The sequence below is a fragment of the Falco peregrinus genome, chromosome 15 (genome assembly GCF_023634155.1).
Source record: "Falco peregrinus isolate bFalPer1 chromosome 15, bFalPer1.pri, whole genome shotgun sequence".
Taxonomy (NCBI): domain Eukaryota; kingdom Metazoa; phylum Chordata; class Aves; order Falconiformes; family Falconidae; genus Falco; species Falco peregrinus.
The window spans coordinates 1,887,861-1,902,128 of record NC_073735.1 but is presented as its reverse complement, the minus strand read 5'-3'; the positions used below and the strand labels follow the sequence as shown (position 1 = coordinate 1,902,128).

The following is a 14,268-nucleotide window of genomic DNA, read 5'->3' as shown; positions in this document are numbered from 1 at the left end:
CACAGTGAGTATGCAAATGCAGTTAAGCTGTTCTTCCCAGGCACATGCCTGGCAGTTGGAATATTTGCCTCTGAACTGTTCCTTAGTCTTTCTCTCCTTCCTTTTTCTATTTCACACAAGAAATGTGAAGTGCCAGAAAAGTACATACATAGGTATAGTCACCTAGTCATGTGTCAGATCCTGCACTAGAGTGCTAGATGAAGAAGTTGTGCTTATCATCACTTACTTGTTTGATACTTTCACACTAAAACCCAGTGGGAAGCCACATGAGGAAACTGAAGGACAAGATCAAAATAACTGCTCCCAAACTTCAGCCAAAAGCAACACATTCCTTTAAATACAATTGTTAAGCTAGACATAAATCACAGAAGCTGGTAGTTTGGTCATGTTTACTGCTTTTAAAATGCACATGTAGTATGTCAGACTGCAAGCAAGAGGGGGTAGAAAGAACCGTAACTCAAAGTTGGATATTCCCTTTCCCCTTGCTGAACAATTAAGTTGGTTTTAGGCTTAGTATCTTCCTGCTGCCCAGTCTGGAGCCTTGTAATGGGAACAGTCACTGATGAGGAGCTAGGGAATTAGCCCTTCAGAACAGGTTCCCTGTGGTTATTTTAGCTAACAGATAATCTGCATCCCACCTGTGGTAGAGACTTCAGGTGAGGGGTGCTGAAGGTTACAAGACCATGGCTGTGAAAGGACTTCTAAAAACACAGTGGAAACTGCTCGTTAGAAACTTTGTAGATCTGTAAAGGATTTAAGCACAACTGAAATCTTTTTAATTCAAACGTTTTATTACATCTAAAGACCTTAACAAAAAAAACAAATCTAAAATGTAACAGCATTGTAAGTGCCTAGGCTAAACACATTATTTATTGCAATGACATTAACTGACAAAAGGCAAATTCAGAACTGCTGTGGAGTATACAAAATTTCACTGAAGCTATGACCACAGCGAAGAATGTTAGTACAGGGGCTGAAAATAATCCTGTCCATGAACTACCAGTCAGCACTATGAAATGATGGTTTAGCAGAGTTGAAAAGACTCAATGAGGTTTAATACCAGGCTACTCACAGTGAACTTGAAAGCCTGACATGGTATTAAGAGAACATTTACCAGTTACCAACTACTGACAACCATCTTTAAGAGCATGCTACCTTCTTTAAAGTATCTTATTCAAGAGGAAGATAGAAAAAGGACTTCTATAAACTCTCACAAATTTTGTACATCGCTGAATAGCAAAGTCACTCAGAAGAGCTATCACAAAGGCTAACTTCAACCCAGGGAGTCTAATCTCTCTCTCAGCTCCTCCTGTACTCGGAGAGGAAAAAAGAGGCTCCTCTGGAGGGTGAGTCAAAGCTCTGAACCAGCCCCTGGAGAGGCCTCTCACTCCTCACTGATTACAGAGGAACAGGAAGGAAGATCAGCCCCACCAGACTCAAGTTTGTCTTTCTCATCATACTTCTCCCACCTCAGCAGCTTTTGAGTAAAAATTTAAATAAGCTGCTCCATGCCACAAACCTAGAGTGAGTTTTTTGTCAGTTGTTTTTTAAGACCCCCCCCAAATGCAAAGGTTAGTCAAGGAACAAAACAAAGCACAATACTTAAATGCTGCCAGGAGACTGATTAACTAAACAAATAGTGGGTTCCACAGGTTTCTAACAGAAAATGAAAGTCCCCCCCAAAAGCAGGATTATGCGTGGCAAAATGTTCAAAACGTTGAAGACACTTGGGTACAGGACTCCAGAAGAGAATCCCACTATTTGTGCTGTTTGGAAACTACGTGTTGTAAAAGGGAGACTTTATTTCACACACATTGTTAGACTCAACATAGCAAATTCAATATACTCAAAGAAGGATCAGGACAGGAAAGAGGAAAAGCTTGCAAGTCACCTTTCTACTTTTTTGGTTTTTAAAATACTACCTTACTTTTTTTTACCTTCCAGTTACATCAAAGTTGCCCTGGACATGACATCCTGCTTTTGACACAAGCAGCCTAATGATAAGGACTTAAAGGTGGGAAAAGATAACCCAGACAAGAAGACAGAACTTTGAACATTTGAGTTCTGTTTCCATGCAATCCATCCCCCTGCCCCCCAGCGTAAAAAAAAAAAAAAACAAAAAAAAAAGATCAGCCAGGCTCCATCTCTACTGCACTCCAATCACCAGGGCCCTCTACATGCCAAACTCTATTCATTGCCCCCAAGTTCATTCTGCGTGGTGATGCTGACAGTTTCAGAGAAACCCTCAGCAGCTCCGGTTTTGTTATTGCAATGAAAATGCATGTGAGAACTCTAACTGCCTGGATAGCAAGCACAGAACTCATGAAATCAGGTCTTAACCAAGAAAGGTTGTTACTTGAACACCTCAGTCCAATTCCTAAACAAAGCAACAGTACCTGCTATATACGAAATATTCCAGGTAAAAAGATCTTTTTTACCTTTGAGACTATTTCTGCTCCTCTCCTATTTTTCTATTCCTTTCTTCCGTTACCCTACTAGGATATGCTAGACTCATTCACGGAAAATAAACTCATTGCCCTGGATACCATTCAAACTTTAAACAAATTTGTTATTACTAGACAGCAATCATTTGCTCTTCACCTAGCACTTACTGTTGTAGTTCACTGTCTCTTCTGTCTTTTCTGCAGGCTCTCAGACAAGACTTTTTTTCCCCTCTGAAATTCTAACATGTTTCTGCCATTACTTCCACTCTGCTTCCTCCTCCAAAAACACGTAACAGTGGCAAATACAACCGCAGAATATCCCATCCTTAATTACAAAAGCCCCTCTGAGAAGTCATTCCAATAGATCAGGAAAAAATAATTTAGAAAAGCCTGCACAGAAATACTAAATGTCTAATAATGGACCCAGAAAGATTTCTTAATTTTTTTTTAAGAGCAAACAAGGTCTAAGAGAATTAGCTAAACTCTGCCTGAAACACACATTAAAGTATCTGCACACAGGGAAGGTCTCAGAGCCTAAAAAGCTTTTGCTTCTCCAGAACGAACAGAGAGATTAAGTCAAAGTTTTACAGGAAGCGATACATATAAAAGCCAAGGCAAGAAGCCAAAAAGAGTTACCATCCAAGCTACTTTGAGAATCTTCAGCCACGCTGATTCAACTTCTGTATTTTTTGCCTTCTGTTAATTTGTCTTCCCCTATGGCCACCTAACTTTCTCACATAAAGCAGCAGCTAAAAAACCTTCTGGTCACGTAAATGCAATTTAATACGTTGTTATAGAATCTTGACTGAGTACTGAGAATGTTTCATATATGAAACCTTAAAATTACACAAGACACACGAACTTAACCTGATGTAGGAATAAAGGTAATTTTTAGATAGATTTTTGTCTTAGGCAAGTCTGCATACAAATCTTGCAAGATAAACAGCCTCCAGTGTTGTAGTTCCCAAGGCAAGTATCAAGATGAAAAGATTTCAGAAGGAAAAAACCCAAGCACAGTTGTAGCTTCATGGCTGGGCTTCAAGATTAGCACTGGTTTGAGAAGCAGCTTAGAAGGTGAGAAACACAGAATCCCCTTTCTTCTTATTCAGTGTTTCCAGATGGTATTCAGTGTAAAGCAAATCATGCTGTTCCTTCAGAAAAATACACCACAACACAAAAACCAAACCCAAAGCAACAAAACCCACATTCCTGAGAAAGGCACAAGATATTCAAAGGTTACCAGACCCCAAAACGGACCTACGCTAACACGCTGTATACAGAAATGGGAGTTATCGTCTTGGTATTTTTATCATCCCAGCCTTACTAGAACACTGTCTTGCTATTCTGCAGGTTGTAAACTATGTCAAATGAGTTTATGAGCAGCAAGCTCGTCTTTGGTCAAAAGAACACTGGCTCACACAAATATTTCATCAGCTATGCAGGAGCTGAAAAAAAGACTTTGACCGCTAATGCACATTATAAAGTTAAAGGCGCTAACACAGGTCAAAATGAAATGCATTTGAACTACTTAATATCACATATTTCTTCTTTGTGGCCTAAAAAGGAGCACCGCAACATATAGCTCGTTCTGGGGAAAAATTCAGCTTGTCCCTCCTTGAAGGGACTTCACTACTACCCTAGCCTCAATACCTTAGAAAAATCTCAGAACTGTAACTTGGGACATGTAGGCACCGCACAATTATAGAAGACAAAACATCCTAGAGGTAACCAATAATGGCACAGCAGACCGTAAGCCTGACTCCTTGAAAGTTACGACATTTACCCAAGCTACACTGATGGAGAGCTGAAAGGCTACAACCTGGCTGCCATAACCACGTCTGTGTTACACAGGCACAGAAGATTTTATTACTGCGGCCGTTACCACAATCAGGAAGGAAGAGAGCGTGCAGGAACCTCTTTCAATACTAGAATGCAAGTCTCAGGAGCGTGGAATCACTTTTACTATTCACTCCATCAGTAGTTTTTAACCTTTTTCTTAAGTTAGCATACGCTGGAACAGCTTTCCCTAAAGTTTTAGTTCCAAAATGAGAAACAGTGACAGTCATCACACATCTCGTGACAAAGGAAAGTAACATACTACATTGAAAGGGAACCTCGGGCAAGATATACAATTAACAAACTTCAGAAGTTAACGTTAAAATGTTGAACATGAGAATATTCTCTTGCTTACCGAAAATTTCTCCATTTTTGGCAAATTCTGTCACAAGGTACAACATGCTTTTGGTCTCCATCACCTGTTGATGGAGAAATCACACATGAGATTGTTTGCGGGAAGAGCAAATAGCAAACACCCCCCCAGTGGATACTTCTTTTCATGGTTCTCTTCTGATAAAGACGTGAAAGTCTTTGCCTTGCACATACACTTATCTCAATCTTTCACTTCATTTTTTTTTTCCAAATTACCTCAACAAGTTCAAGGGGAGCACTTGCATGCTAAGCACAAGGATAAGGTTTAAATACTTCATAAAGCCACCGTACAGAGGTGGTGGTGGACAGGATTCCCAGCCACAGGCAACTAATACAAAATTACTGTATCCTCAGCAGCTAGTTAAAAGACTTTCCTTTAAGGAATTAGCCTAAAGTAATTCCCTTGCTCAACTTTTCTAACATGCTGATGGGCTGATGCTTGCAAAAGAAGACTGGGACAATACTGACCGCTGTTACCAACAGTTCTCCAGTTACAGAAAGAAAAAAAAAAAAAAAAAAGAAACCCAAGTGAACATCAGTCTTGAAACCTGGCAAAATTCAGGTAAAAGTACCACAATCACAGAATCCCATTGTACGGTTGGATAGTACAGCACAAAACTATCACATCCTCACTATATCATCTGGTGGGGAGAGTAAAAAAAAAAAACAAACCATCAAGCTTTAAGCATCGTCTACTTCTTCTGGTAAGCTTCAGCCTTCCTCTTACAAGAACTACTCACAGTTCAAAAATATGGGAGGCCGGAAGGAATAGAGATAAACAGGAAAAAAAGAGGGTAAGGGGAAGACTTCAAAACTTTTCCATGAACGGTTGTTCATGGCCTTGAACAAAAGATTTCACCCAACAATTCAAAATTCCATACTTCCACGATATAAGCTGGGAAAAGGCAGCCCAGTCAGTTATCTGGCAGCTTTCTTTCTAATGATCTACTCAATTGCTTGAACAGCTACTCAGGAATGCATTGTACAAACAGCATAATCAAAAGATACACTGAAAGTGAAAAATCCTCTACTTCAAAATAAAAGAGTAATTTGGGACTTCCCTGCAGTACAATACGATTTCAACACTTAAGACATTTTGGGCCTATTTCAATAGCCACAGTAAAATAGTTCAGCCTGAGCTGTCTGCGGACAAGACCTTCCTGAATTTGATTTTTGCATTTATGCACAAGCTTAAAGGCCCTAGGAGACTGTTCACAAGTAAACTTTTTAGAGGAATGCTTTTTTAAAAAAAAAAAGAAAAAAAAAAGGCAAATCCTGAAAGATATATAGATAGTTATAAAAACAGCAGAATTACCAAAAACTGACAAGCCAGCAGACAGAACAAGACGGCAGTTCTTCAGTCACTCCTGCACCCTTGTTTAATTCTACAACAGCTAAGCATATTATGACTGAAATGTCTGTATCTGAAGGCAAAACAGTTTGGAAAGTCTGTTTTAAACCAGCATTTGGAGACAGAAAGCTGCAACAGCCTGTGGATTACATAGAGATGGAACCATTTTTAATCAAGCCAAGATTGCTAGCTTCATTACCTAACTTCGATAATCCTCAGCAGTTCCTTGACATAAGACAATCCAGAAACTTGTAGCGTGGACAAAGTGCAGTTATGGACACACTACACAAGCAAACTAGTGAGACAGTTTGACTGAAGGCTTTTAAAAAAGTCAACTCACCTATCTACCAAATGCATTTCTAATAAGCCAACTCCTTAGCAGTAAAGCTGTAAGCACCACCTAACAATTGGCCTCCTCTTCAAGTGATCTTGCTGATCTCCAGGCTTAATTTCATTGTTCTCAGACTCTCCTCTACTATTTTTGTGTTTTGTCATTAATTCAGAAGGAACTGTGGCAGATATTACTCAAGCTAGTTGAAATTTAACTCGCTAAGGTCCGCCTCTACTCAGTGAAATCGACATTTTAAAAGAGCAAGCGCCAGTCTCTCCCATAAGGTGAAATTAAAGCTAAATCAGTCTAAACTGGGATCTTGGTCTTTAGTCAGTAGAACAACTCCAACACCACAGGTCCAAGTCCTTGTGCTCACATTGCCTTGATAGACATCATCAGATGAACTCAAATTCAAAAGTTTAGTTTTAGCACGCACAAACCTTCATTTGTTTGTTGAGCTAGGTTTATGTGAAACAAGCACAAGAGTATCTCAGAAGCACCATCTGACTTGTTAAACAGCACACTGACCGACCCCAAAGGGAACATTCCCAGGAAGGCCTTAAAAGCAAGAGTTATCCGAAGCAGAAGCCTCAGCTTCTGAGCCAGCAGCCTCAAACATTTTACCATAAGCTAACAGGAACAGAAAATGAAAGAGAAGAGAAAACAAACCAAACTATATTTTACTATACAAACTACGTGCACTAAAAAAGTCACAAGTAAAAACCTTCAAAAGTTTTCATTATCTGCACTATCGCAAGTGCAGGTTTATCTCTTATGTAAATACATATTGTTGTACCATAATTATTCATCATTTGTGTTCTAAAGGGATGCATTCAATTCCACAACATACATGGTTCACTTTAGGATAAATAACAAGTTGTCCACATCCACAGTGAAATGCAAGACTCCAACAAAAATAAATCTAAAGAACTAGTTATCTGTCTCCTCGTAAATGCACTTTGAGATAAAGTGTCTGGGAAGCTTTTCCTTGGTGCATGCATTTACATCACAAGCACGTCTGCAGAATCTGGATTTACGTATCCTCATGTCTTATCATCTTTGGATAAGAAAAAAAGGCTGCAATTACTCCTCGATTTGCAATTCTCAGCCAAGACTCAGCTCAAGAAAACCACTATAACCTCGCAGATCCTCCCAGCTAGTACTTACTCACTGTGGACACATTACGCTGAATATCCCTACCCTGCTCTAGCTTACCTTGTCTGCTAACAGGAAAAGCCTCATCACCAGGTATTTCCAACTCAGCTCTTTCACTAACATGAAATTTACAACCTTCTGTGTATTTTTAGCCGATTTCAGGTATGTGTGAGTATCTAACATGGCCAGCCTCATGGTACCATAGAATAAAAAAAGACCACAACTTCCAATAAAGTGAAACACTTATCCAACACAAATCAGTTCCAGAAAAGTTGACTTTGTCACAGGCTGGTGATCTGCCAGGAGTCACTGGTGTAGAGTGAACTCTTCATACAGGAGCAAGAGAAGAGGAAAACCCCCACCGCTAACCATACCTGGTAGAGCTTTATAATGTGCGGGTGATCAAGCATTTTCATTATCTGCACTTCTCGGTAGATCTTCTCCAGATTCACAGCATCCAGCTGAGATTTATCAATGATTTTTATTGCCACCTGCAGACAGACAGCAAAAGTGAGATTAAAGCTCCCCAACACTTTCCTCATTAGTTTAGCCTTTATTATAAAGGGAACGGTGCAACCCCAGATAACTGGGGGCTTTCTTCTACCTCAGAAATACATGTCCCACACTGAAAAACACAGCAACATAACATTAAACACGTCAGTAGCGGCTGCAGGACTATCTCCTAACAACAGTGTCTCAGAAAAAGGAAGTTTTACAAAAAAATGGAAGACACAGAACAGGTGATGGAGGCCAGTGCTCCAACGAGCCCAGGTGCAGAATGTTTTTATATCAGTAGCAGGTGGGACCAACTGATGACCCTTCATGGAGCAGTGTTGTAAAGACAAAGATCTTCTTTAAAAGCCTAATGGTGTCCATTTCTCAAGTCAAGGTAGCCAATCTGAATTCCACAAAAGAAAAACGGTATTTTAAAAGAAAAACTTTTGACTCAATACAAATAATCAAAACATGGTGGATCCATGTGTTTTCAGCCGTTACATGCTTATTTTAACTGTAATTAATATGCTACTACATAAGGACATCTACAGTTCATCTGTTCAGGGAAAAAACTCTGTACAGATGTTTATCACTCAAACCTTGCAAACAGATCTCGATTAGTTCAGAAATCAGATCTTGTTTTTAGCCAATACCTGCAAAGTGAATTACAGACAACTAAGCATGTTTATAGGAGACTGAAAATTTCAAACAGAAGACATTTAAAAAAAAACATTAAAACAAAGAAGAAAAATATAGCTGCTATAAAAGCCATGATGCAAAGGATAACAATACTAAAAACTATTGAATATAGAAATGGTGTTTATTCACCCTGAATATCTCATTATTAATGCTGAAGCAGGAGCAAACAATGTTAGTCACACAAATGCTTCCAATTATAACTGCATTTCACAAACTATTGAACTATGGGAGACAGCTGCTATGCAGGAGACTAAAATCCACAGGAGGTGAACCTCATTATCTCCTGTAAGGCTGATTATGGACTCACCTGAATTCAGAATTAACTATTTATTGACTTCATTTCAGTATGCTTTGGCTTGATAACCTCTTCAAAAGTCACTTGTCTTCCCCAACCACCAGAAAAACAAGGTTCTGCTATGAGTGAATAAATTGATCTAGCTTTGTAATCAATGAAAAGTTGGTTTTAGTTTTAAGGTGCAAGATGCAGTCTTACCTAGCTGAAGCAGAACAAGACTATTTTCCAAAGCAAACAAACATTTTTTAAAAACTTTTTTCAAAAGACAGGTGGGGGTTTTGTTAATCAAATGTTTGGTTGATGTGGAACTTGCTTAAAGCAGATTTACCAAAACCCAGTATATATTTGTAAGAATAATGTTACATACATTAGACAGCAAACAAGAAAAAAGGTTCACAGCCCACAACACCTTCACCATTACCCTTGAGTTACTCCATAGTCTTTATTCTTCAAAACCTAAGAGCGGACACTTTGGAAGAAGCGGTACCTAAAAGGGCATTCAGCCACTCCACACTGCCCTCTTCCTCCCCAGCTCCCTGCAACTTTCTTCTATCCTAGTATAACAGAGGGCAATTTAGGGGATCCTAATGCCTTATCTTTTCAAAACACGCTTCTCTCTTTTGTCTTCTGCTAGCTATTTGTATTTACAGCCCTCTCCGTAAAGCAGCTACTCTGCCCTCTCGCACGTGACACTACACTGCACACTGAGAAGCACACACGAACAGTCACGCTCAGGATGGTGCGTCCTAAAAGATTACAGGTCTCCCTTTGAAAGTTTCTGGGTTTTGACTATAAACCATGCAAATAAAACCTGTGGAACACCTGCTTCTGCTCCTTTTTGTTACCCGCCTCATCCTGTTCCCATTCCTTCCAACAACATGAATTTGCTGTCTTACACCCGACATGTATAAAACTGGGTAATAAAGGCTTGGCTTCACACACGGAAGGAGTAAGAGACAGGCAGAAGAAGAACAGTAACATGCACGGGACCGGACTATCCAAATGCAGACTTCCCACTTGCTCTTGCCAGGTTTGCACTCCCTTTGACTGCTCCCTGCAGCAATTGCTGTTTCTCTCCGCAGGTCCCCTTCCACTCACCCATGAACGCAGAACGGCAGGCTGCTGCCCTGTTCCGTCTGACTATGTGCCATGTGGCAGCAGAGGATCCAAACAATCACTCAGCTGCTTAAGAAAAACCACCACACAAACCCCATACCTTTAAGTCCCCCTGGCCTAATTTAAGATCACACCTAATAAAATGACTTCTGGTTATTGTTTACTTTTTTGCAGGTGCAATTTATTGGCCTAAGAAGAAATCACTTCACTAGAAAGTTACAAAACATTGAAATAATCAAACCAAACCATGAAAGCCAGACCAAATTCTTATGTGTCAGGAAATATATATATTAACAACGACCCATGAGTCACATTTCTCCCCTTCCTCTAATCTATACTGTGTCTCTGGAATCAACTAGACACACAAGCTGGTTTCTCCTTCATCCTCCACATCTATCCCAGTTTATACCTGTTATTTGAGTGACCTCCAGATTTAAGAGGAATGGAGCCCGCTATTTCTTATTCACAAACTAATGAAAAGATTTATCTGTAGCAATATTGCACGCCTGTCACAGAATGGTAATACATTCTGTAATATGTGAAAATCATTCCGCGATATGAAAGACTGACATCATTCAGTCAAGCGACAAGGGATCTCCAATCTCGGCTAGATCAGGGTTTGGGAAAGTCTAAATCCTTTATCGATTTAGAGTAATGCAAAAAAAATCCCGCTGCATTTTTTTTGGTGTATTTAAAGTTTAGGCAATCTAATTAGAACAAAGATTTACACAAACAGCATCAGCCTCTCGGTAACTTGCGGTATTTACAGTAGCTTCTCTCTTCACCTCCTCCTTTCTTCACGTAGACAACAGTGTAGAAGCTTTACCTAAAGCCTGCATCACTTGCAATTTTTAAGACTGCCTCCTTCCCAGGCTCTGGTTCATTTAATTTCACCTTACAGTCACTGTGCATTTTCTCCCCATAGTTAGGTATTTTACAAAGCTCTCTTCAAATGCAAAAAAAAAAAAAAAAAAAAAAAAATTGCAGTAACTTTCTCCCATTTACTCTTCTTGTACATAGGAAATGTGTGCAGTACAGAAAAGCTAATAAAAGCAAAACTATACGGGACTTCAAAGAAAAGAGGTTAGATCTAGCACAGAAGAGGACACCACCCCAACCAAGTGAAACTGCAGCAAAGCAATAAATTAAGGGGGGGTTCGACAGTTTGAACAAAAAACCCACCAACCAAAAAACCCCCAACAGCAGCCTGCTCTGACGGCTCATGCCAAACCTTTATCTATCCATCACTGTATCATCAGTTTGATTAGCACAAATATTCATATTTTCTTCTTCTATTCTTCTCACCCCCTCCTTACTAGGAGGGGGAGAATTCTGCAACCGTATGGCTTGCTAGCGCTACTTTTTCCAAAGAATCTTTATTCACATCACCTTATGCTAGTGAAAAACCTAGCTTTAAAAGTACACTGACTCTTGGTGTTTTTTCCAGTGCAGTTTGGCACTTCCACAGTTTGCTCTTAAATTGAGTATTCCTTTTTACTGAAAGGACAAGTCTTTCAAAACCAGCCGGTTACCATTTCCAAGCCTATCTACAAGTGTTTATGTTGCCAACCTTTTCCAGAGGTATCAGGCATTATCCTGAACACTGCACTTCCTAGCTTCTAATATCTGCAATGAGTTTGAACAAAACAAAGCAAAAAAAAAAACCCAACCAGTTTTTAACTTTGTTTTCCCAGATAACAGAAGTATCCACTTCTCTAGAAAAACCTAGATAACTCAGTCCTTCAGTTTTAGAGATTAAATATTTCCACTTCCACTTAAATTTCTTAATAATCAGTGCCTACCATAGTTGTATGTTTTCCAAGGTTAACAAGACTATGCAACTATATAACCACTTCATTTACTAAAGTTTATACTAAATTTACTAAAAAAGTATAAAATAAAAACATGCAGAAGACATTTTTCATCTTTACATGGTTAAAATCCTTGAGCAGATCTTATTTCCTGAGCAACAACTAGTAAAAATTCATTAGAGGAAAGAAGCATTTTAAAAAAGTAATAAAAAAATGGGTCATATAAATTTGGGAAGCATGGCTATAAATCCTGCCATAACCTTCACTACACTTTCTGGCCAAGAACAGTGCTTCATGTTCCAGTGTTTTGTGTTTCCCACTTTCTTCCTTTTCCAGAAGTTTTCTATCTCCTTGCTGCACATATTTAGAAATACAATTCCCAAAGACCACTGAAACACCAGAACCAAATCCTTCTGAAAGTGTGTGAGCAAGAAAAATTTTAAGGTCACACATTTCCTAGCACATGATGGCTCCAGAAAAATCCTTCGTTTTGAAACATTTCCTTACCTCCCCATACCACAAGTGACTGTAGGTTTAGAACAAGATGCAGAAGGTGAACACTCCACAGAAGCACATAGTAACATTCTATATTGTCTATACAAACATTCCCAAAATTGCAACGCTATTTACTGAATTGCAAGGAAAAAAACCCAAAAAAACAGTGATGCATTGCAATGTATCACTGATGAAAGTTCGCTGCATTTGTAGCTTTGGAGTCTGAAAAGATCCCTTTTGTTTACACACTGGGCATCCAGGTACAACAGTGCATCAAGGACTTGGATGAATACTTCCACAAAAATGTTTTTGTGAAGATACTGCCAGATGATGATGACAGCATTAATAAAATGCTCTTTATTAAGTCAGTTAATACTGAACTCCTGCAGGCAACTATGGAGCTAGAAAGATTATGCTGGATGTGACTTCGCAAATGTTGGGCAACAAAGTGTTTTGGAGCACTACAGTGAGCCACTGTCTCAGCAGGCTGCTTGCTACCTCTGTCATCACATCAAGAAAAGCATTTTTGTGCTGCTACATCCATAATCTGTTCAAAAAAAGACAAACAAGACTTCTTTAGCTAGATCATTCAGTTATCAGCTATCACTAATATATTCACAGAAGTCTGTGTTGTGCAACCACATTAGCTTGGTCTTTCATATCTGAGATAATTCTAAGCACAGCTCTCCACTAATTAAGAATAGCTTATTTGGGATGCATGAGGGAGAGATGCGAACTAATGAAGAACAAGCTGTATTTCCAGTTTTAATAGGTTTTTAGTTTAAAAAACCCACCACATTACATCAAACCATATTTTGTCTTACAATGGGAAGTTATTCGGTACTATTAAGCAGTTGTTTTTGAACACAGTAAAAGCGTGTGCCTACTTGAAGGAAAAAAAATTTAGTTATTTGCAATCCTCGTACAACTCTCAATGTGTATATTATGTATGTGCACACAGTGGCAAGCTTCTAGAGGAGAAGCAGCATAGTAGCAGCTGGCACCGCTGCTTCTACAGTCAAATGCAGATTAGGTATCTCAGTCTATTCTGAAACTTCAGCTTTCATGCATCTTGCCAGAGCCATAGACTTAGAGAAAAACCACTTGGAAATACTTAAAATCTAGCAACTTCTTCATAATGATGTGAGAAGGAACAGTGCATTCAACGGCAACTGCTCACTTTTGTCCATAATCTCAGCTGTGTCACGATGACAGGCAAAAGGGAAGTAATTCTTAGAGGTGGAGAAGCTGCTTCAAGATGGGGAACAGTTTCTTATCCGAAAAGTGCATTTTGTTCCTGAATATACAGCTTGCTAACACCTACTAGCATCTTGCAGAGATGTTGGAACATCACTTTATCTTTTGAAGACAGCGCAGAGAGACCGACTACATATAGAAATGATTTCTCATTCCACTAGTACGGTCAATCATACTGCTACAGCACAAGCAAACTACCTCTAATTTGGCACATGCCAAAATAAGGACAATTACACAACTTTTGCAACTCTATCTTTGGCTTTTTTTTGGTTGCTGTTTGTTTTGTTTTTTAAATAGTTATCACTACTCTTAAGGAAAATAGCCCATGGCTGCAAACAGTTACACCAGCACTGTAAGTCTTTTTGTCTTCCCCCCCCGCCCAATAGTGTCATTTTCCCACTGAATTACTCCACTAACCCAAACTGTTGCTGGAAGTAAACAGGGAGCTGCTGCCTCCGCTTGTGTCATTCCCTTTTACACGTACCTAAGCACACTCGATCAGGCACCCACATCTAAACTAGTATCACATCTTGTACCAGGAGCCAGCAATTTTCAGAGGTAAGTGCCAACCACCTGTAGCATAACGGTGAGCTGTAAGGACATACTAGTTG

The 14,268-nt window shown here is 39.3% G+C and overlaps 1 protein-coding gene across 3 annotated transcripts in view; it reads right to left on the bottom strand.

Moving 5' to 3' along the window:
* Positions 1 to 14,268, bottom strand: part of SIK2 (salt inducible kinase 2) — a 55,247-nt gene that overhangs the window by 37,418 nt on the left and 3,561 nt on the right. For all 3 annotated transcript variants that reach the window (XM_055819414.1, XM_055819413.1, XM_055819415.1), the window contains exons 2-3: positions 7,864 to 7,980; positions 4,636 to 4,699 (exon numbers count right to left, since the gene is read on the bottom strand). In XM_055819414.1, the coding sequence (XP_055675389.1) occupies positions 4,636 to 4,699; positions 7,864 to 7,980 (181 nt within the window). The remainder of the gene's footprint in view (positions 1 to 4,635; positions 4,700 to 7,863; positions 7,981 to 14,268) is intronic.